Consider the following 22344-nt stretch of genomic DNA (forward strand, 5'->3'; position numbering starts at 1 on the left):
TACAAATGTGACGATTCGTTTTTATAGTTGTTGACAATCGATAACCATAAAAACCGAGCAACAAGGCTCGAACAATCGTATCTTCTCTTCCAAAATTGTCTATTTTTGTGGACAATCTGAGCGTCAATTAGAGAGACATTATTATATATAATAATTATTATTAAATTATTATTATATAATAATATTACTGTATTATTATATTTATCATTATTTCGGTGACATTATTGTTATTCCTGGACCGCGAATTTCGCGCACTTACGAGAAAAATGAGATGCTGAAACGCAGAGAACGGACGAGATATCGGAAGAATTCATCGTATCTCTGGTACATTATTTTCGACTCGTGTTATCACATTTGTCACAACGCTTTACGATCTGTCTAGTAGAAAAGCGACGTCATAAAAATTTCGCAAAATATTAACCCTTTGCACTCGAGCGATGACTCTGACACACAACTAAAATTTGTTACATCACGTTTTAAGATAATTTTGATATTAACCCTTTGCACTCGAGTGACGATCCTAAGGTGCCATTAAAAATTGTTATGTCACATTTCAAAATAATTTTATTAATCAAATTTGTTTATATTTAAAGAACTGTTAAAGGGATAAGTGTTGCACGAGTTACAAAATTCAATTTAATTGTATATAAAATGGAGATAAATTACATAAATTTAACACATAATAATAATAATAATTATTATTATTATTGATTATTATTATTATTATTATTATTATTAATTATTTATGTAATAATTACATACATTTAACATTTCTTTTTACAAAAAAGAAAAAAATTACATAAAATGGAGATACCGTGGGTCAGAAGAGCTATTAAATTTTCCATTAATTTGGCTTCAAGCGTAAAGGGTTAACAAAGTTTAGACTTAAAAAATTGTTAAGAGTGTAACTGAAGCGTGGGTCTCAAGAGTCAATTTCATCCGCATAAAAATGCATTTTGTCGTATGAAATAAAAAAAACTACAAGTTAGAAAAATGATTTTATATTTACAGTTAAAACAGCTCCGAGTGCAAACGATTAATGCAACATGAACCTTCTTCTGCACCGCGGATAAATTTTCACTGGTTGTCCGACGAAATCAAGTTTCACCCGGTTATCTAATTTACGCGGAATTAAAGGATAATATTGAAAGATCGATCGCAGACAAAAAAATCGTGCGTGATTATTGGAGCAACGCGGACCTCGGACGATAGACCGGAACCATGAATCATCGTCGTACGCGCGACGTTTCAAACTTATACTCTTCGATTTTACAGTGGACTGGGCAGCGTGGTCGGCCTGCTAAAGACCGGATCGAAGAATCTCTTCATGTTCGACGAAACCGGAGTTCATTATCAGCTGAAGCCTAGATGCATTTTGGACTTTTACGTCCACGAAACCCGGCAACGCATGGGCCTCGGAAACATCCTGTATCAGTATATGCTATCTGTAAGTATGTTAGTCCGAATTCTCGCATATCGACTCGGTTTCAGGTCAATTTCACCTAAATGTACAGTCGAAAGCAGATAGCGAAGTGAAACTTCGCCTGCTTGAATGGTAATCAATCGATTCTCTATTTTAGATATTATTTAATTTAATTTAATATATATTTTAAATATATTTTTATACATATTTTTAATATATTTTATATATATTTTAAATATATTTTTATATATATTTTTAATATATTTCATATATATTTTTAATATTTTTTCACATATTTTTTAATTATACACTATTATTACTAAATTAATATATAGAATATAATATGAATATAATATAATATAATATAATAGAACAGAATATAATAGAATAGAATACAATAGAATATAATAGAATAGAATAGAATAGAATAGAATTTTCTATTTTAAAAACTAAACGATTTTTTAATTTATACACTAAATCATTTTATATTTTAGATACTAAACCATTTTCTAGCTTAGATACTAAAACATTGACTCTAGTTTAAATATTAAACTATTGTCTAGTTTAAATATTAAACTATTTTCTAGTTTAAATATTAAACCATTTTCCAGTTTAAATATTACATCACTTTTATTTTCACAAGTATTTTTTATTCTTAACGTTGAGTTTATCTCCAAGAGATCGCAATGAATCGTTTAGTTCTAAAAAAAAAGAACGATTAAAAACGTTGCGGACACCCAACGGGGGAGAAGGGGGGAGTCCATGTCTTGTTTCGAACGAATTGAATGTTGTCCGTTTAGCGTTTGATTAATTTGGTTTGCCGGCGGTTGCTTGCGAAATGAGAAACTTTCGCAACTAGCTGAACAGGAACGTGGTAACGACTTGGTTTTGCGCAAGGCTTCCGTGGAAGTAGTTTAGATCAAGATCACACGTCGCCTTTCTGCTTTTACTCGGGAAGTAATTACACGTTGTTTGCGCTCCAGACGATTCGCAATCCGTGCGCGGGTGGACGGTTATTTCTGCGTAAGGGACGCGTGAGTTTCTTCCCGCGGTTCCCACGAGCATGGGATCGAATTGATCGGTGCCGTGGATCCAGTATGCCTCGCAAACATTCTCACACGATTCTCCCAACGATTTATTTGAAACTTTTAGCCAGCTGGATGCGTAGTCCGATTTATTGGCGATAAACGTATCGAGCACCGCAAGTTAATGGTTCGTTTCATCTCGGAAATGTTCGCTGCGGACTTTATACACTTGCCATGAGAATAGGTTGCATTTAAAACAATAGAGAGATTAAAAGAATTTCAGACCTTCTGTAATGTATTAAAGCAATATATTAAAATTATTAAAAGAAGGATGAAAGTTACAGAGAAAATTGTTCTTTGTACAAAAGAGTTTCAAATCTCGAAATTTCTTTATGATAAAATCGAAACTTTAAAACTTCGTTATAGAAATTAATTGTAAAAAGTTTAAGAGATGCTCGCTTTTATTTTAGTATATATATCAATATATAATAATATATAATAATATTATTCAATATATATATTGAATAATTTATTTTAATTGTAAAAATAAAAGCGAGCATCTCTTAAACTTTTATATATATACAGGGTGTCCCGAAAATGTCTCGCAATCCGGAAACAAGAGGTTCCTGAGGTCATTTGAAGCAACTTTTTCCTTTGCGAAAATTTTCTCCGAGACTTCGTTTACGAGTTATTAAAGAAAAACACTGACCAATAAAGAGGAGCCCAGTTCCGCTCATTGGCTCGGCCGTCTCGCGCCAAATGATCTCGCCTCTGATTGGTCAGTGTTTTTCAGTAATAACTCGTAAACGAAGCCGCGGATTGCATTTTCGCTAAGGAAAAAGTTGCTTCAAATGACCTCGGGAATCCCCTACTTTCGGATATACACACATACATTACGATTAATTTTACTCTGTGAATTAATTTAATTTCTCAGAAAACTAGATATAATTTTTTTTAGAAATTAATTTAATTCATACGCATATATTATGATTAATCTTAACATATGGATTAAAATTTCTAAAACAAGAAACGATATATAATTTTTCTTAAATTCGTAAAATTTTAGTTGCTATTATTACATTCCGCAAATACATACGTATCAATGTTCGAAACATTTATGAGAGTATCCCGAACTTTGTTCGAAATTCTCTAATTCTGCCGGAAGGAAGGCCGCGTATAACGCGGAAAACGTCGAACCAGTCGCAAGAAGAACTATGCGGACCTAGGGAAAGATTTGCAGAAAACTGGTATCCGTAGCCGCGCAGCCGACTACGTATTCCAGATTATTTTTTGCTCGGCTCTGTCATGGTCGGCGCACTTGTCAGAATCACAGCAAGTGCTGTCGGCTTAGCGACACGTGAATTCGCCCCGCGGTCTCACGCACGGTGCTCAACTATCACGAACGCCGACCTGTACGGTACTTTTCCGTAATTAATGCATATTAGCCGTACTCTCCGGCGTGTTATACATAGAGGCTGCCATTAGCGTGCCAGTTTCTCCGTCCACTTGACGAAAAATTCGAACCGGGATAAATTGCAGAAAATTGTACACGGTGTCGTAGAAAAGGGTGACTCCTGGGGCGATTTCGAGTCACCTATTCCGTGACGGAAATATTCTCGGTCGCTTCGTTAACGAGCTGTCGAATATGGACCAATCGGAGAGCAAATAACTTCTACGATTTTTGTTCAAACTTATATTTAATAATATATTATTATTAATATCATAATAATATTATATAACAATATTAATATTATATTATTATTGATATCATAATAAAATTATATAACAATATTACAATAATATTAATATTATATTATATAAAAATGTTATAATAATATTAATATTATATAACAATATTAATATTATATTATTATTCATATCATAATAATATTTATATTATATTATTATTCATATTAATATTATAATAATATTAATATAATAATATTCATATTATATTTTATAACATAATCTTTCTTATCTGATCAATCTCTAACGTATATGGCAGGCTACTGTTAGAATAATTTTTACCATTACATGGGAAGACCCTTTTTAAAATATGGTCCTCGAATCCAGACGATCGAAATTTTTGATAATACCGGGCTAGTCGACTGAAACGAACGTATCGAGTAACGAGAAACGATAAGAAAAGGCAACGGGCATGCCAACGTTGGCAAATTAGTGAACGATCTTAAATAGGAGCGTGACAAAAGGTCGTTACGCGTGGGTGTTACGGGCGAAGGTAATCCGAAAGGTGACTGAACTCGTTGAAACTGTTTGTTTCGCCTCGGTACTTTCGTTTCTCCTTATTAGACCAAGGACCACAGATGTACCTGCAGGTACTTCATTCGTATTTTTGGACGTCGAGTGTGTACCGGACTGGCTTTCCAGTTGACAAGCAAATGGCGCGGTTAAACAAGCCAAGATTGTTTAAAGATGTATCATAGTTTTTCGATAGAGAAGCGAATCGAGCGAAGGAAATCTTTAATGCTCTTTTTTTACAAAAGTGAGGCCAACAGAGGTAACAATTTTGGTCATTGTGATCGACAAATTGTACACTTTTTGCTACCCTTGTACTGCTATAAATATGATATAAATATACAAGGTGTCCCAAAAATGTCTCGCAATCTGAAAGTGGCGGATTCCTCAAGTCATTTGAAGCAACTTCTTCCTTTGCAAAAATTTTCTCCTAGGCACCGTTAATGAGTTATTAACGAAAAACAGTGACCAATGAGAGGCGAGCTCAGCTGGCGCGAGGCGACCGAGCCAATGAGCGGAACTGGGCTTCGTGCGCTGGTTGGCCGGGCCGCCTCGCGTCAACCGTACTAGATTCTTATTGGTCACTGTTTTTCGTTAATAACTCGTTAACGGTGCCTCGGAGAAAATTTTTGTAAAGGAAGAAGTTGCTTCAAATGATCCGAGGAACTCGCCATTTACGGAATTCGTTGACGAATGTTATAAACGGTATTAATAAACAGAATATTTAAAGAAAGAACGAACGCGAGATTTGAGTAACTAGAATAAATTTCAATTGTCAAATTTGTACAATTAATCGAGATTGAGTTTCGTCATCGATAATCATTATTGGCAACGATAAAGTTCTCTGTTCATTATAGTTATTTTTAACCAGAAATACAACCTTTTTTACCGATATTTACGACAAAGTTTGTCAAATAATTGTTATTTTGTGCAGCTGTCCGCGAATCGTTTGCAGAGAAGCATCTTTAAAGACGCATTCTTAATGCATCAATAAAAATGCGTCAAAAATAAACAATTTTATTAAATGCAGCGAAACAACACATTGCACTCGAATGAACGAAGTTCTTAATTTCATGTTATGGTAAATTCTCCCTAATTTTCCTTCAGCTTGCAAACAAAAATGAACAATTTGGAATAGTACGATTATTCGAGCCTTGCACCTCGTTTTTATAATTGTTGACAATCGGCAACTATAAAAATGAGCCGCGAGGCTCGAATAATCGCATCTCCTCGTACCAGATTGCCCATTTTTGTTTACAAACTGAAGGAAAATTAGGAACAATTTTTACTGCAATTTGCAACTATTCGATGTGTCGAACTTCTATAATTCGAGTCTTCGTTCAAATTGTTCGGTATTTGTAAATTCGATCGATTTATTTCATTGTTGTACGTATCTCGTGAGTGACCAATTGCGTCTTATTTCCAGGAAGAGAATATTAGGCCGGTGAAACTGGCGATCGATAGACCCTCCGAGAAGTTCTTAGCCTTTCTGGACAAACACTATGGCCTCTCGAAAATAATACCGCAGAATAACAAGTTCGTCGTCTTCCAAGGGTTTTTCGATGACGGTACGTATCTTCGGTCCTACTAAAAGTAAATAATGAAATATTCATTGTTAACCATTTGTCATACCATTTTCTTCGCAGTTACTGCGACTAGAAATTTTTCGATTGTAATAATTTCTTGGAAGGGAAAAGAAATTGATGCTTATTGTGTGCCTAAATTTACTCGAACGCATAAATATTGATGACACGAGATTAGAATGTTATTCCAATTTTAAAGAACAGAATAACATCTATATTCAATAAGCTATTACTAGAAATTTTCATGACGAGCCGGACTCGTCGAAGTATGGCAAGGGGTTAACCAACGTTGATTAACGAGAGACGCGTTTTGGAAGTTTCAAACACAGTCACAATTATGGCTAAAGTAGATTGGACTTGCGAATCTTCGCGCAAAATCAAAATTTTCTTTGTCACTTGGAAAAAGCAGGTCACACAGTAGTTTCAGTGAGCTGAGAAATAATAAATAACTATATATTCTTAAATTCTTCGAATCTTTTTGCTGTTGCAAATGCATAAAATTCGCATGTCCGGTAATAATTTTCTAAATATCATAGATGATCAATGAAATTTTCGGAGAATATATTTTAGAGAAAATATTCTCGAGAACTAGATTTTCTTAACTATTGGGTTGGCAACTAAGTAATTGCCGATTTCATTTATAGATGTCTCTCGCTCCCATTTTTATGTTATCCGTAAATGTTATATTATAAAATTATTATTATTATGTTATTTTTTATTATCCGTGAATGTTAGCAACTGGACAAATTGAATGCAGCGGTCAAGGAAAAGCGACCAGAATTGGTCAATCGTAAAGGTGTCATTTTCCACCAGGACAATGCTAGGCCGCACACGTCTTTGTCCACTCGGCAAAAATTGCTGGATATTGGTTGGGTATTGATGTTACACCCACCATATAGCCCTGATCTCGCGCCATCGGATTACCACTTGTTTCGATCCCTGGACAGCTCCCTTCGTGGTAAAACTTTTAATGATGATGACGCTGTAAAATCTCACTTAACTCAGTTTTTGGTCGAAAAGGATCAGACTTTCTACGAGCGTGGAATTTTCAAGTTGTCAGAGAGATGGCAAAAGGTCATCGAACAAAATGGAAAATACATTACAGATTAAACTTCGTTCCAAGTAAAAAAAAATTTTTTATTTCATTGAACAAATCGGCAATTACTTAGTTGCCAACCCAATAGATCATCTGGGTTAGAAAATATAGGAGAGGGAATGCAATAAACGTAGAGATTAATAATTTACAGAGATCCAAGGATCGCATAAATCGAGCAACGTAACACGTTTTCAAGGTGTACCGCCGTAAAAGTATAATCCACATTATCGCCCATGAACTGGTTACCGGTCTGGTTTCGAGTTAAGGGTATGGCAATGGCGGGTCGAAGGTCGATTACATTCGTCTTGTAATTCGTCCTTCGGCGGCTTGCATCCTAAATCGGTAATTCCTGCCCGAAGACGCATAAAATTGCGGTCAGTGTCACCCTATGCACGACTAACGACCCTTTATTATGCGGGTCGTCTGATCGATTCGGAGCTGTCCTTAAACGATAAGTGTTCTGTCGATTATAAATGAGCTGTTCCAATTTCTTTCTTTCTTTTTCTTTTTTCCTCCTACCCGAAGGCTAACTCGTCCGAGGGAAAATTGATCGCACTTAATCACAGTCCTGACGTAATGTGTAATCAAAAAATTATAAGGAAACCGTTATGCAGTATTAATCGTCGTTGTCGCGCGGAGTTTACGAGTTTGCTTCATCAGAAATCGATGAATCTGTGCTAACTGACCTCGCGTTTCATAAGGAACAACAATCTCATTTTATATTTCGTTTTCTACGTTGCAGAGCGCCAGGATGTCAGATCAAACAGATACAGCCTTCCTGCTAATATTGACATCGCTGGGCAGAGTAACATTCACAACAATGTTGGCAAAAATAATTCTGGGTATGTATATTTACAACAATTTATGCGAAGAGCAAATAATTCTTGCCAGTTTTATACATAAAAAATGGCACAGCCTCGTCATGGACGGCGGTGACCACTCCAATAATTTGTTATTTATCCACTCCAATGTATAAATGAGAGATTGAACTGCTTTCTTTCGATATTAATAAGGACGTGATACTATAATACTTTTGTATTTTTTTTTCAGCATGAAAGAAATTCATTATCCATCTGTTACACGTAATTCGTTCGGCAGATATGCTGCTGCCAGACCACCTTGTTCCATGGCAAATGTAAGTACAACCCCGTAGGATAATGTGTCGCCCTTAAAATAGTTTAATCAAATATTTAAATTTATTGTAAACTCGATACTAGAAACACTACGTGTTTAAGTTCTTTTTTTTTTATTAAAATTATACTTTTACTGTTTCCTACTGATTGAAACAGTTAAAAGGATTATTTTAACATATTATTTTAACACCAGATATATGTAATCGATAATAAATCAATTTTTTTTATTATAAATAATAATAATTATTATTTTATTAATTAGTATTGTGTACTGCTATGCAGACGATCTAAATTTAAAAATCTTTGACATTCGTGCAATGTCCAGTAGACAAAAGCTAGCCCTACAAAAACTTTATATTTTGACTTGTTTAGATAATAATCGTCACACTTGCATCATTTTGATTTGAAAGTTATAACAAAAATTAAGTCATTAATAATTAATAACAGTAACACCTTAATAAAGAAAAATATTCTAAGTTTTAATTCTTCTACCGCAACTTACAGTGTAACTCAACTAAAAACCGTATTAACGCTTTCTTTTAGATAATTCATAACACAACGGTGCTTGGTCCATCCGCAGAACGTACTGGGTGAGTAATGATGACAGACAAACCAGATCGTTGAACGATTCTGCAAGCTTTAACGCTAAACTTGCCAAGCCAGTGGTGCTCGGTAGGTTTAGTGTTAGATTGATTAGCTATTAATTCCTATGTTCGTACCTTGAAAAAGCGAGCCCGTCGCGGGAAGCCTGACATTTAAGCTTTAATTAATTTCTCCGATAACCAGAGTAATAAGATTTTAAACAAATAACTTATTAACTTATAACTGACAGGTTATACGATAGTATTAAAAATTTAATATGCTACGCTGTAAATCAAGTTAACCGTTCCTAAGATTTCAAAACATTCAATCTGATCGTAAAAGGTGTTTAAGAAAAAGATGATTAACACGTTAATGCTAATAAAAGCGGCTTTCACTCTTCTTACATTGAATGCGTTCACGCTACCTCTTGGCAGAACATATTCAAGTGCGTGTTAAATGTTACCTGATGCTTCCATATTTAACTGAGTTTTAATCGTTTAAGTTACACGTTTGTTGTTCGAAAATATGCAATGGTTGTAAAGTAAGAATTTCGTCAATTAGGATCTCGATGATGAATTGTTGTTACCTTCTAACTTTAATATTATATACATATATATTTAATTTTCTAAATAGGTATAGAAGGATAGATTTTGCGTCTTTCATTATATCAGAATGGTGTATAAGACTATTGTTGTGAAACAAGATTAATATTTAACAAATTGTAAATGTAAAATGCAACTTCCATTGTAGAGAAAGGATATCAGAGAATCTTAACGAATTTATTTATATTGCGATTAAATTATATATTTTCATATATTTTTTCTTTTTTTTTAAATCCATATCTTATTTAATTATACCGAATCAATTAATTGTCACTGGAATCATTTTTATTTTAGCAATATTTTTTTTTAACGCACAATTTGTTAAGATTATACATATTATTGAATTATAATTCGCATGCGTGTATGTGAGTATGTATGAATGTAATGTGTATATGTATATTATGTATTGTGATATGTATTATTATTTTTAGCTGTTACTTGCACCTGTGCATATCAGTAAAACATTTTCATTGAATGCTCAGCATGGATTTATATTTACACCCTTTTCATTGACAGATATTGAGCAAATCCGCCCTGAAACACAAGTTCATTATCCCTAAAATCCTTTGCACACCAACAACATCTCCCTTTTACATTCTTATTTGGGCAGTAAGTAATTTCACTTATATCACATTCAAAAGCTCTGATTATTGCATGAAATAATTACAATGAGAAGCATAATTGAACCAAAGACCCTAACTTTTTTTATAGGAATTACTATAATTCTTTATATGAACTTATGAAAAGACATTAATATTTAAAAATATGATATAATAATAATGTAATGAATATAATAATAAATAAATATAATAATAATTTATATAATATTTTATATAAATGTAAACTTATTAATGCTAAAAGATAAGAAACAATCAAAGATGTTGCTAAATCATAATTATGAATCTGTTTCTTTAATAATGTTAACAAATTCTGAGTAGAATTTATTTCAGTCTAAATATAAGCACTATTTATAAAATAGAAGATGAGTTTATAAATAATAATATGAGGAACTATATTCACGTGAATGAATATAATGTTTTAAATAGGTAAAAACGATGTCTTTCAATTATTTGTAATACATTCACGATATTAACTTTATTTATTGCTTATCATTGAAGATAATATTGTGCTCTTGTTCAATTGTGCTCTTCAATGTACATATTCTCATATTATATCACAGGTATATGTATTGCATTACCTCATCACGCAATTTTAAAGATATAATATAAAGTCGATTTAAATGAACACATAATTTTTAATTTGTTAATTCTTTAAAGAAATATAAATCGTTATTTGTTTAGCCATTTTTTGTTTACTTTAAATATCATCACAAAGATCACTAATGCTTCGAGCTTTTTCCAATTGTGCTCACTCACGGTGTTCAAGTGATTATTTATTGAAATCAACATTAGAGATAATATCGTGTTGATAATGATCAGAAAGCAATTTATTAAAAGTTATCAAATGCATTGCAACAAGATAAGTACATTATTGATAATGAAATGGCTTTGTTTCGTTCTATTAGACAATATTTTTTTTTAATATAAAATTTGCCCGACAATCAACATGTTAAATATGTACATATATATATATATATATATATTTACAATTTTTTTAAGATTCAATGATTTAACGTTCAGATGACGGTGCTAGAGTCCATTTTGACCAAGACGTAACTTAAGTTACAGACTTCATTTAACTTTCCAGCTTCCGATTATTAACTTAAACTATAATAATTTTATTTTATTAAATTAAATAACATGGACGATTTTTTTGGAGAACGTATGATGAAGATTACATCTAGAGAAGTTTATGGATAGCAATATACATTTAGAAACGTCCGTTGTCTGGGTGTTAATAATATAGAATTGTATACAATAAAAAAAGCTACTGCCGTAGAATATATGTCAACGTTCTTTAATATTCAATGTTTTGTCAACTTCATGGGAAGTTACTTTTTCAGTGAAAAACCGAGAACGACTGCCGTCATACAATCGAAACCGGAAAGACCACGTTCTTTGAGTCTTTACTCTGAAGAAGAACAGAAGCAGCGTACAAGCGAATTATCCACGGTTCCGACACCTGCTTTACCTGATCACCAACCCACTCCCCTAGCTACCATTTTACGAGAAACAGAGAAAACCGAAAAGAATGTGAAGCCATCTCCTTCCTGTAGTCAAGAAGTAGTAGCTGGTAGCAACCAACACTCTCGTTTGGACCTCAAATTTTACCATTCACCCCTGTGGTAAAGCAGTTGAAGAAGTGAGGAATTGACATTTCTTTAAATAGAACTATTTCATATTTATTAACAATCTTAGAGAAATTGTAATGGAAAATTGTATTGCTCGTGTATGTGACGAAGTATAAAAAAAGAAACTATAACTTCCACGGTAGAACAACTGTGGGAAAATAGTTAATAATGACTATATGAAGTGGTAGTATTTATTACAATAGAATGTGTGTTCTCTTTTCAAGAAAAAGAAATGCATATATTTATTAACAAAAATAGTATTCTCGTATTTTTTATTCGAAACGAGTTGCGTACAAAGGTGAAACACAAAAACTTTTTTTAATTTTTTGATAAGACTTATAAGTTTTAATATCTTCTCTCTTTATAATGTTGTTTTAAATTTGTATGAAATAATCTAATTATATGTGTTTCGAATGTAACCGTTCTCAGTACAAATACCTAAAAATAATGAATTTCCATTATTTGATATGATTGTGACATTCAAATTGTTTGGTGAATATTCACAAAAGAACGAACTCAAATGTAGTAGATAAGAGTCGGGGTAGAATTCATGTGTAAACTGGCTTGTAATTTTATATACACATACTTAGTCAAAGGTGTAGTGCCAGCTATTTCTCTAGTAATGAAGAAGGAAAATATTATTTTGCTAAGGTTTACAATGAAATTTGTGTACCAAGGTAGAAAGTAAATAATTTATACAACTCAAACAATTTTGTTACATCCCTGTAAGATAATATTATCCTTATTCATCAAACATGAAACTTGGTCTCACTATATTTTATCGGTGGTGTAAATCAAGTTTTGATAGATGTTTTCATGTGCAATAAAATGATTTCCGAATTTGTTATGTAAATTATTTATTTTAATTTTTTGTAAAATTAAACTGCTCGTAGATTTATTTTCAATACATTCAGTGTTTCATTAGAATAAAATATACTCTTCGTATGAAAGTACTTATCAGACATGTTTATAAAAATATTGAGTTCGTAAAAGGCACTATGCACTTGAAATAATGGAATGCTACACAAATATAAAAGTGATAAAAATATAATAAATTACTATAGTATAAAGTATTCCTTTTTATTTTACAGTATAGTAATTGATATAAACAATCCCCCATGTACTCACATTTAAAGAATAAGACAATATCTATAGTAATAAAACTACAGCAAATATTGCATTACATTTAGAATCACATTATCAGAATTGCATGTATCACAAAAGTCAAAATATAAAACTACGTCTCTGCTCCCTCAGTTCCCTCCATTTTTTCGTCAGTTATCCAAGAAATTAAATTTGTACATGTCGCAGGTTCTAAATACAAAATGCTCATAAGAATTCCTTCAGCGTACCCTATAAGTGAACCCGCAGTAATGTCAAGAATATAATGCCTTCTCATTAAGACCCTTGAGAGAGATATAGAAACTACCCAAGCTAACAACGGAGGATGAAATATCGTAGGTAGAGGCCATAGATAAAAGAAGAAATAGGAAAGTAACACTGCCCGAGAGGCGTGACCAGATGGAAATGAATATTTGTCTGGTCCTAATGCAAGAGGATCATTGTTAATGGCAGGACGTCTTCGTCTAGTAAGTGCTTTTAATAGGCCGATAATAATAACATCTAACAACAGACCTAGAAATAAACTTGAGTTAAATTAAGTGGAAACATTTAAAATTTTGATGCTTACCTATTAATAAATTGACCTGCACTTGAAATAAATTTGGTTGGTTGAGTATCCAAATAAGTGCAAGTATTGATGCAAACCATAATACTCCATGACAAGATATCTGTATGAATAATAATAATAATATAAGTCGATAAAAAGAAATCTATTTTCTTAACATCTTCTAGTTTTGACTACTAATTTTGGTACATAACAATTACAGAAAAAGATTTAAATTTAGTCTATTTATTATCATTCTCAAAAGAAAAAAACTAGTATACATACCTCTAGTACTTTGTAATGTATTTGTAACTGTCTCATTGGCATAAACTTTTCAACAGATCGCACGAATTTTTCTGTTAGTTTCTTATCTAGGGCTAATATATTACTTAGCCATGGTGCAATATTTCGTTTGCTCTATTAAAAAGATAAAACATTTATTATCCAAATTCATAACCATTTACATTATAAATCACTATTTTGTTTACAGCAATAACTAATGATTTAATAATAGATTAACGTAGATTGAAATTAAAAAATCATATAAACTACGTTTTAACACCGTTGACTATAAAATCTGTTATTATATACTTTTTTAATAAAAGAAAATCCATTTCCAAGAAGTAAAGGAACAACTTTTTAATAAAAGAAATATATCGAATATGATCGAACTTATTTACGTTACGATTCAATGAATACCGTTATGTTCAACAAATAAATGTATTGTAAAGCATAATGGTTAAAATTCATACCTCGTCCATGGTATACAGAACTCTTGATTTATCACTTTTACAATGCGATGTCACCTCAATTCAATGGTGTATTCTTATCTGATAGCCTCGTTGCACGTCGTCTGTGATAATAATGTTCATAGGGCAAAGAACTTCTACCTATTGTGCTTGTTGTCAATTGAAAAATTGTCACGTAATTGCAGTGTTGTCCGAAACAGAAGACCCTGGGAAACCCCTCATTGGTGTTCAGCGCGAGCAAGCGCTAAAGCCTCGAATGCTGGCTTCACCTGAGTTTACCTGGTTTTACACGTCATAGACGAGACGAGAGACATGAGTCGATGATGCGAGCGTGAGACGAAGACAAGATACATAAGCGACATAAACTATAAGAGTATGTAGATCAATTTCTACCCAATGTATTTTCCTGCACACGCTGTGCTATTGGCTAGCAATCTAGATTTTCAAGATCGAATTTATTGAGGTTCCTATAACGGCTTTAAAAGATATTAACAATATTTCAAAAATATTTAAACATGAATAACTCTTTTGAAATGTATTATACAATATGTAAGAAGCAATAAAAAGTCATAAAAATCAATGCGTTACACATCGATGTTGGCCACAAGTTTCATCATTGTTTCCTACTGTAAATATTTTTTACACTGCTAGAGGGCGACACTGATTCCATAAAATAATTTGAATGGTTTAACCTTGAATATGGAGCCGGTTTAACTGTTAATTCCGTAATTCTATTGTAGTTTCTAATATTGTTTGGCATTTTTATCAATTTGCTGAACGTTGTTACTTAAAGTGTATGTTCGTTTACAGTAAATTACAAAAGTATTGATTAATAAGAAATACAGGAGGGTAACATGGAACCGTCAAAAATGATACGTCGAACTAAAGAGTAAGTGTATAATAAATTTATCAATTTGTTTATTTTATTTCGTAATAATTGTTACTTGTTTTTAGCATGCTTAATGCCTCTGTATGCGAACAGAGAGAAACAGGGAGAAGAAATCTAGCAGACATCAGTTATCAAAGTTCTAGCCGTACCAGATCAACGATGCATCCATCAGAGTTTCTTCTGCCACACAGTAAAGAATAGTTTTTAAATTTCTTACTATCATACGTCTTCAAATTATGTGAGATATTAGCCAATGTATCGTTCTAGATCTTACAAAGACTCGTACAGTGGAACGAATATCGATACGTACGCCTCAGGTTGACAAAAGTTTTGACGATGAAGATACAGAGATGAAACTTTTGTACGACAAATATCTGCAAAGTCTGATGGCAGAGATTATATTTAAGCAGAAGATGCAGATGAAGGAGAAATTAGCTGTATCGCAATTAGCATCGCTGGCCAAGGAACTGGATCACAACAAGCAGAAACTATTCGAGCTACAAACCAGAGAGAGAGATATAATACATTTAAATGCTTTGCAGAATGAAATAGACTTACAAACCGAAGATGTAAAGAAATATATTAGTAAGTAACATTGCTGAATATTTACATTAATGAATTATTTTAGGATTCTGTTGGATAGATAAATTTGTTATTTAAATTACAGAATCCGATTATATTCAGAAGATAGAAAATATTTTATCTCAATTACATATTGTTTTAAAAGACTGCGATGTACTACGCTGTGATAATGTGATTCTACCGGAAACACCCTCGGAATGGGAAGAAACAATTCAAGCGCTAAAATCTTGTTGCGATACTTTAAAGTCTATTATGGTTATAATTGGGCCTCATATCGATGCTTATCTATCTGTTAACGAAGACGTTAAAGATTTTTTGAATACTTACAATACTATCGAAGATCATCATAAAAGGTATGATTCAATTCAATGATTCAATCTTTTAAGAATTTAATTATATTACACTCAATGATATATCATGATTCTAGATTGGAGAAAGAAGTTAACCAGTTACAAGCTCTAGCACTGAAAACCGTAGCTCTATCTTTAATGTGAAGTTACATAGAAAGGAACCGAAACAAGTAAATTAATTTCAATATTGAACAGTTAAGAATTTAAGTGCAATAATACATCAAATATTTCATGCACTCGATAAGAGCCTCAACGTCGTTCATAATGTGTTTAATGCAATAAGATATAAGTAGTTCTCGCTATTTTTTAATAACGATTGTATATTTATAATAAAATTTGATCTGGAATTTTTCCACAAAATAGCATGGTACTATATTTTCGTAACCAAAGCATTACACGCGCGTCCAAGTTATCATCTCTAACAATTGCCGTTAAAAAGTAAATACCGCAGTCGTAGTATTCAAATAAAAATCGTCAAACGGCTTATTCGACCTAGCAATAGAATTAAGATAACAGAAAGCTGTATCTCCATCCCGTCGAAATGTACGCGACGAGACAGTACGCATTTACAAATTTCGTAACGGTACGCGTGTCGCACCCCCGAACAAAGATGGCACTGCGAACCGAATTTCTTTGAAATCAGCTCTGATCCACTGATTGGCGAACAGGAAAACCGAGTCGGTAGCGTCGTGTACGCATGACCGCGACCCCTCGCCATATTTAATTTTTCCCGAAATTTTGCCGGCGTGTACCGTAAAGAAAATCGGACGGTCGAGGAGCATCCTCGATTCACCGACCGATTCGGATAATTGTAAAGTGTGCGCGGCATGTCCTTAACGCGGATCGCTCGTAGGAATCGTGTTCGGAGCTGGTCGGCGCAGGTCGGAGCACCGCGTGCATCCAACCCCCGCGGATTTTTCCTCGGCCGCGCGCGATTTTATTCTGCGCATGGAAAGCAATTTTGCCCAATCATAAATAGGGCTATTGTGGGGGGATGGTGTATGCTGCTGGCGCATTTCATACATCCGAGTGTAATGGTAACCAGATAGAGGCGTCGCGCGGGGCTATCGGCCGGTTAGCATCGTAAATACGTTACTACTTACTTTCTCCGAAAAAATTTCGCCTGCTCGTTTCACGTTTCTTTTCTCTACCTTGCCTCGTTTTTTTTTCTCCTCCGCCTCTTTATCCCCGTCATCGTACATAATTTCTCTCATTTTCGCTCTGCACGTCTCTCTCGCTCTCTCTCTCTCTCTCCCTCTTTCTTTCCGTTTCTTTCGTTTTCCCTCTCTTTACTTTGGCCTGCTATTTCGCCCCCGTGGTCCTCTCGGTGCGATACTTTTGTTTTGTTTTTTTTTCCTCTCTCTCTCTCGCGGCGTGGGAAGCTTATGTACGACGTACTCTGTGCACGGGACGCGAGTAACGGCGTGATACACGGCACGCGCGCGCGCTCGTTTCCTCTGTCTCTCCTGCGTACGCGTGTGTGTGTGTGCGATTTAATCGTGTTTGTGCGTGTGAGAGAACGGCCGACCGAGTGATCTGTGACATCAGTGGTCCGATCGGTCGTCACTTGTCAAACCGACCGCATCCCTTGTCTTACCTCCATCACCTCTCTCTCTCTCTCTCTCTCTCTCTCTCTCTCTCTCTCTCTCTCTCTCTCTCTCTCTCTACATATATATATATATATATTGTCTATTTCTCTCAGTCTCTCTATTTTCCTCTCTTTCTCGTTTTCTTTCTCCCGACGTCTCACGCTCGTCCCCCTCTCTCTCTCTCTCTCTCTCCCTCTCGCGAATTCCTTTCACCAGCACCCCCCTGTCTCTTGCCATCTCACTTTTGCTCCCTCTTTTATCTCGTTGCACTCATACCAACCAACCCTCGTGCCGACCACGCAATCCGATCTATTTCCCTCCCCTTCTCCCTCCCTCGTTCGCCATCCCTTCCTCCACAAGTACCAGCAGCAAAACCCCCTCTCCGTTTAACCCTCGCGGTTCTTCCCTCTCACCCTGTCGTTTCTTCCATCCAGCATCCAGCTCTTCCAACCCCGCCGCCGCCGCTGCCGCCGCCGCCGCCGCCACCCACCACCGCCCCCTTACTCTCTCTCATCAGTGTGCCAGCTTCCATCCTTCCCTACCAGCCATTTTCTCTCGCTCTTTTTAGTAATGGAGCCAGTGGCGTAGCCAGGATTTCTCCCACACGCTCTAACATACTGTTCATCGGGGGACAGAACATCGAGGAAAGCATACATATAGAGACTCTCGATGTACCCGTAAGCGATGAACCCTTGATATCTTCATAAATCGATGGAACCTTTATCAACCCTCGCAGAGAATGGACTCTGTGCGTTTTACTTCTTTCTTTTCTCTCTCTCGCTCTCTCTCTCTCTCTCTCTTTCTCTTTCTCTCTTTATTTCTTTATTTTTTTCTTTCTCTTTCTTTCGATTTCTCTATCTCTTTCTTCGCCTTTCTTCCGTGTTTCCGTTTCTCTTTCACCCCGTTCCCGGCGACCACGGCACCGGAAGGCGGCCGAAAATTTCGCTGCAACGGGACATGGCTACACCACTGGCCAGGACCGCGCGGAGCCGTTCGTCCATCTCTTTCGAGCCAGCAAAGTGCACACTTACAACGTTCCCTTTCCCCTTTTTGTCCCGGGTGGTAGCAGAGCCCCCGTTCACCCTTCCTGGTCGCCTCTCTGTCGGCCCGAAAACCGAGGGCTTTGAAGCTGCGAGCGCGACCGGTACCCTACCCGCCGCCCTTCCAGCTCGACCCTGCGTCCCACCCATCCTCCCTCGCCCGCGCCCCCGCGCTGCCAATCGGCAGCCCCTGGGTCCCCAGGCTGCCACCCACCGATACACCCGCCCCGCTCGCTCCGCTCGCCGCGACGACCGCAGACACAAAAACAATAACAAATCGATTCGCGAGGGCAATGGGAAGGGGTCAGCGAGGTAGGACGACGATGAGAGAGAGAGAGAGAAAGATAGAATGTGTGTGAGAGAGAAAGATAGAGATAGAATGTGAGAGAGAGAAAGATAGAGATAGAATGCGAGAGAGGAAGAGGGAGAGAGGAGGGCGGGGGGAGGGATGCTGTACATCTCTGTCTGTCTCTGGTCGGTGCTCTCCCTTCGTCGCCGCCGCCCGTCTCTCTTTCCCACCCGTTCCACCACCCATCCAAACCACCCCGCGTTCGTCCCTCTTTCTGGATATTGTATAGAGAACGTTATGCTAAAGTATGCATGTACGAGGGTCGGTCCAATGGTCAGGAATCTCGCGAGTTCGTTCTGCGGCAGCACGTATCCGGACGTATTTCTCTGGACTCGCGGCTCGCGGCTCGCGAGGCCGCGTGTGCACGACCCAGACCACGACCACGACCACGATCACGACCACGACCACGACCACGACCACGACCAACGTCGACGTCACTCGTAGCCGCGGTACCACTGCGTAATCTCCGGTCGACCGGTAACCGTGGAGGGATCGGCCAGCTTCTTGCTCGCACCGGGCCGCACCGAGTAACCGGGGGATGATTTGCCCGTAATGACGATCGGCCTGAATTGCGGTAGGCCACCGGACGGGCATCCGTAAGAGGAATCTTTTATTATCATTTTCGCCGCTACACTTGCCCCGGGAGTCGTACGCTATCTCGCCGAGTTCCAATCCGAAATATCCTATCCTGGATTTTTGTTGTCCGCCGATTCACCTCCGTATACCGTCTCCTCCTTTAATTCCGCTATCTATCCGTGTACTTTCTCGTCCCGTTCCTCGGACCAAGCTTTAGTCACTTTAGTCACTTTAGTCTGCTCGACTCACCCTTGTCCGTTCGTCGAAGCACGGTTTACGGCGATTGTTGCAGCACTTTTTTAACGATCGGATTCTTTAAATCGCGGGGCCTTTCTTAGGACCGCCGATTCTTTGCTTTCTTTGTTTGTGTCGCATCGTTTTTTTCTTTTGCTTCCTCGTGGCTGGTCTGCTCTCTCTCTCTCTCTCTCTCTCTCTCTCTCTCGCTCTCGCTCTCGCTTGCTCTGTACTCGCATGATTGAACGCTTGCCGATGCAGACCGTTCGCCGATGCAGACATGCGGTGACACCGTTCTGCCGATCGTGTGCTCTGCCTACGAGAACGCTCTGTTATCCGTACGCTATGATATATGTATTATGTGTATATGGCATGATTGGACTGATGTTCACTCGCGTGCCTGGTTTCGTTGACGCGCACAAACAAAACGCGAGCCACGAACGATTAAATCGCGGATATACGGATATACTACGAGTCCACGCAGTGGAAAAAGTTTCTCGTCTCTCGTCATCTAAAGAGTCTATTCTTGTTCCATCCTGAGGGATGTGTACGTTTTTTTGTTTTTTGTTTTATTTCGTCGTAGTCGATCTTCGTTTCGTCGTAGTCCATCTTTATTTCATCGCAGCCTATCATCTTGACTTCGTCGCGAACTCGAGATCCTTGCTTCATCATCGTAAAGTCAAACTTTGTCTCATCGTGTACAGTCAATCTTTGCTTCGGATAATTTTTTTCTCGTCAGATAATATATATATATATATATATATATATATATATATATTTTTCCGTTATATGGACTGATTTATTTTCTGTATTTTTCGATTTTGTTTTTTTTTTATTATACTTTCTCGATTAGAACTCGGACACCGGGATGATCCCATCGAATTTATCGCGCTACTGGAATCGTTCGAAGAGCAGCTCTTACGTTATAATTAATATCAATGTTGAGGGGTCGTTGTGTTCCTGCTAATTAGATATTCGACAGATTTCTTTTTTGTACTCCACGGATTTTTCGAAAGCACCAAGCGACGAAAGAAGGTGTTCCCGAAATTGTATTACGAAAGAGTTTATCATCGTGATAAAGGAGCTTCGGTGTTGCTCCTTGTACGATTTGTATGAAAACGATGAAAGGCGCGATCGACGTATAAATAATTTAACATTGAGTTTTTCGATTATAGTTTTTTGAATTATACTTTCTCGATTAGAACTCGGACACCGGCGATGATCCTATCGCATTTATCGCGCTACTGAAATCGTTCGAAGAGCAGCTCTTACGTTATAATTAATATCAATGTTGAGGGGTCGTTGTGTTCCTGCTAATTAGATATTCGGTGTTCACTGTCCATCGTCGTTCGAGAATATTTTGTCATCGCGTTGTCTCGAGTATCGCGCGTTCCGATCATTTAATTTTGTTAACTCCGGCAGCCGCGTCGGATTGTACTTTAACGATTAGCGATAATATCGTGTTGATTATTGTAAAAGTCTTTTCGATATAAGTAATCGCGTTCGCATCCGAAAACCGAAGATTTCAGGATTTTAATCATTGTATGATTATATGATTCTATGAAATTATTTTGATGATTATAGAAAGATTGGCCGGTCATTGAAAATTATGAATTAATTATTGATATCGATTGAATATTGTTACAATATACGCGTACCTGTGTGAAATTATTTTGGGCGCGTTATCAAAAACTAATATTTTCAGCGAAGCATTCGATGATGCTATTTGCTCTATAAATTTATCGCGATGATTTATTCTGGTCGTTGATTATTAATTCGCGTTGATAAGTATACAGTAATGTCTCCCTAACTGACGCTCAGATTGTGCACAAAAATGGACAATTTGGGAAGAGGAGATTATTCGAGCCTTGCGGCTCGTTTTTATAATCGTTGAAAATCGGTAACTATAAAAACGAGTTCCAAGGCTCGAATAATCGTATCTTCTCTTCCCAAATTGTCTACAGTAATGTCTCCCTAACTGACGCTCAGATTATGCACAAAAATGAAAATTTGAGAAGAGGAGATTATTCGAGCTTTGCGGCTCGTTTTTATAATCGTTGAAAATTGGTAACTATAAAAACGAGTCGCGAGACTCGAATAATCTCCTCTTCCCGAATTGTCCATTTTTGTGCACAATCTGAGCGTCAATTAGGGAGAATATACTATAATTGGTTTAGTGTTAATGAAACTGTTTTGATTTTCCGGGAATTGGGCTCGAATAATCGCATCTTCTCTCCCCAAATTGTCTATTTCAGTGGACAATCTGAGCGTCAATTAGAGAGAGACATTACCGTAATTATTACATCGCCTTTCTTCGAATTTGTATAAAATGTTTCTCCTTCCAAGAAATTCGTACGTTCGAAAAAACT

General features: G+C 36.3%; 4 protein-coding genes across 8 annotated transcripts in view; 3 read left to right on the forward strand and 1 right to left on the reverse strand.

Annotated features, from left to right (window-relative positions):
- Window positions 1–12804, forward strand: part of LOC117228575 (alpha-tubulin N-acetyltransferase) — a 33623-nt gene extending 20819 nt beyond the window's left edge. The window contains exons 3-8 of one of the 2 annotated variants that reach the window (XM_033484401.2): window positions 1276–1447; window positions 6131–6272; window positions 8126–8225; window positions 8434–8518; window positions 9060–9106; window positions 11652–12804. In XM_033484401.2, coding sequence (XP_033340292.2) covers window positions 1276–1447; window positions 6131–6272; window positions 8126–8225; window positions 8434–8518; window positions 9060–9106; window positions 11652–11949 — 844 coding nt within the window. In that variant the 3' untranslated portion in view covers window positions 11950–12804. The remainder of the gene's footprint in view (window positions 1–1275; window positions 1448–6130; window positions 6273–8125; window positions 8226–8433; window positions 8519–9059; window positions 9107–11651) is intronic. The other variant, XM_033484402.2, reaches the window with a different exon arrangement.
- Window positions 12805–13010: 206 nt separating this feature from the next.
- Window positions 13011–14704, reverse strand: LOC117228578 (polyisoprenoid diphosphate/phosphate phosphohydrolase PLPP6). Its single transcript, XM_033484405.2, has 4 exons — window positions 14370–14704; window positions 13903–14034; window positions 13642–13741; window positions 13011–13586 (listed from the first exon to the last, which is right to left on the reverse strand). The coding sequence occupies exons 1-4, from the start codon at window positions 14376–14378 to the stop codon at window positions 13189–13191; spliced, it is 639 nt and encodes a 212-aa protein (XP_033340296.2). The 5' UTR covers window positions 14379–14704; the 3' UTR covers window positions 13011–13188.
- A 315-nt stretch (window positions 14705–15019) lies between these two features.
- On the forward strand, window positions 15020–16547 carry LOC117228576 (uncharacterized). The gene is made up of 5 exons (XM_033484404.2): window positions 15020–15255; window positions 15321–15445; window positions 15523–15840; window positions 15923–16190; window positions 16265–16547. Exons 1-5 carry the CDS (start codon window positions 15221–15223, stop codon window positions 16329–16331), a joined length of 813 nt encoding a protein of 270 aa, XP_033340295.1. The 5' UTR covers window positions 15020–15220; the 3' UTR covers window positions 16332–16547.
- Window positions 16548–16943: 396 nt separating this feature from the next.
- LOC117228574 (uncharacterized) overlaps window positions 16944–22344 on the forward strand; it is a 36616-nt gene continuing 31215 nt past the window's right edge. For 2 of the 4 annotated variants that reach the window (XM_033484397.2, XM_033484400.2), the window contains exon 1: window positions 16944–17261. The gene's annotated coding sequence lies outside the window, so the exon portion shown is untranslated. Of the gene's footprint in view, window positions 17262–19168; window positions 19762–22344 lie in introns of those variants that run through there. The other 2 variants (XM_033484398.2, XM_033484399.2) reach the window with 2 other exon arrangements.

Source organism: Megalopta genalis, chromosome 1, assembly GCF_051020955.1.
Source record: "Megalopta genalis isolate 19385.01 chromosome 1, iyMegGena1_principal, whole genome shotgun sequence".
In the NCBI taxonomy this organism is placed as follows: Eukaryota; Metazoa; Arthropoda; class Insecta; order Hymenoptera; family Halictidae; genus Megalopta; species Megalopta genalis.

What these genes read in the sequence shown, in the direction of transcription:
- LOC117228578 (XM_033484405.2), bottom strand. An exon ending in TACATTACAAAGTACTAGAG is followed by an intron (nt 13,742 to 13,902) that starts GTATGTATACTA and finishes TTATTCATACAG; the next exon opens with ATATCTTGTCATGGAGTATT. An exon ending in GCAGGTCAATTTATTAATAG is followed by an intron (nt 13,587 to 13,641) that starts GTAAGCATCAAA and finishes GTTTATTTCTAG; the next exon opens with GTCTGTTGTTAGATGTTATT.
- LOC117228576 (XM_033484404.2), top strand. Translation starts at nt 15,221, where the DNA reads ATGGAACCGTCAAAAATGATACGTCGAACTAAAGA. An exon ending in ATGATACGTCGAACTAAAGA is followed by an intron (nt 15,256 to 15,320) that starts GTAAGTGTATAA and finishes ACTTGTTTTTAG; the next exon opens with CATGCTTAATGCCTCTGTAT. An exon ending in ATCGAAGATCATCATAAAAG is followed by an intron (nt 16,191 to 16,264) that starts GTATGATTCAAT and finishes TCATGATTCTAG; the next exon opens with ATTGGAGAAAGAAGTTAACC.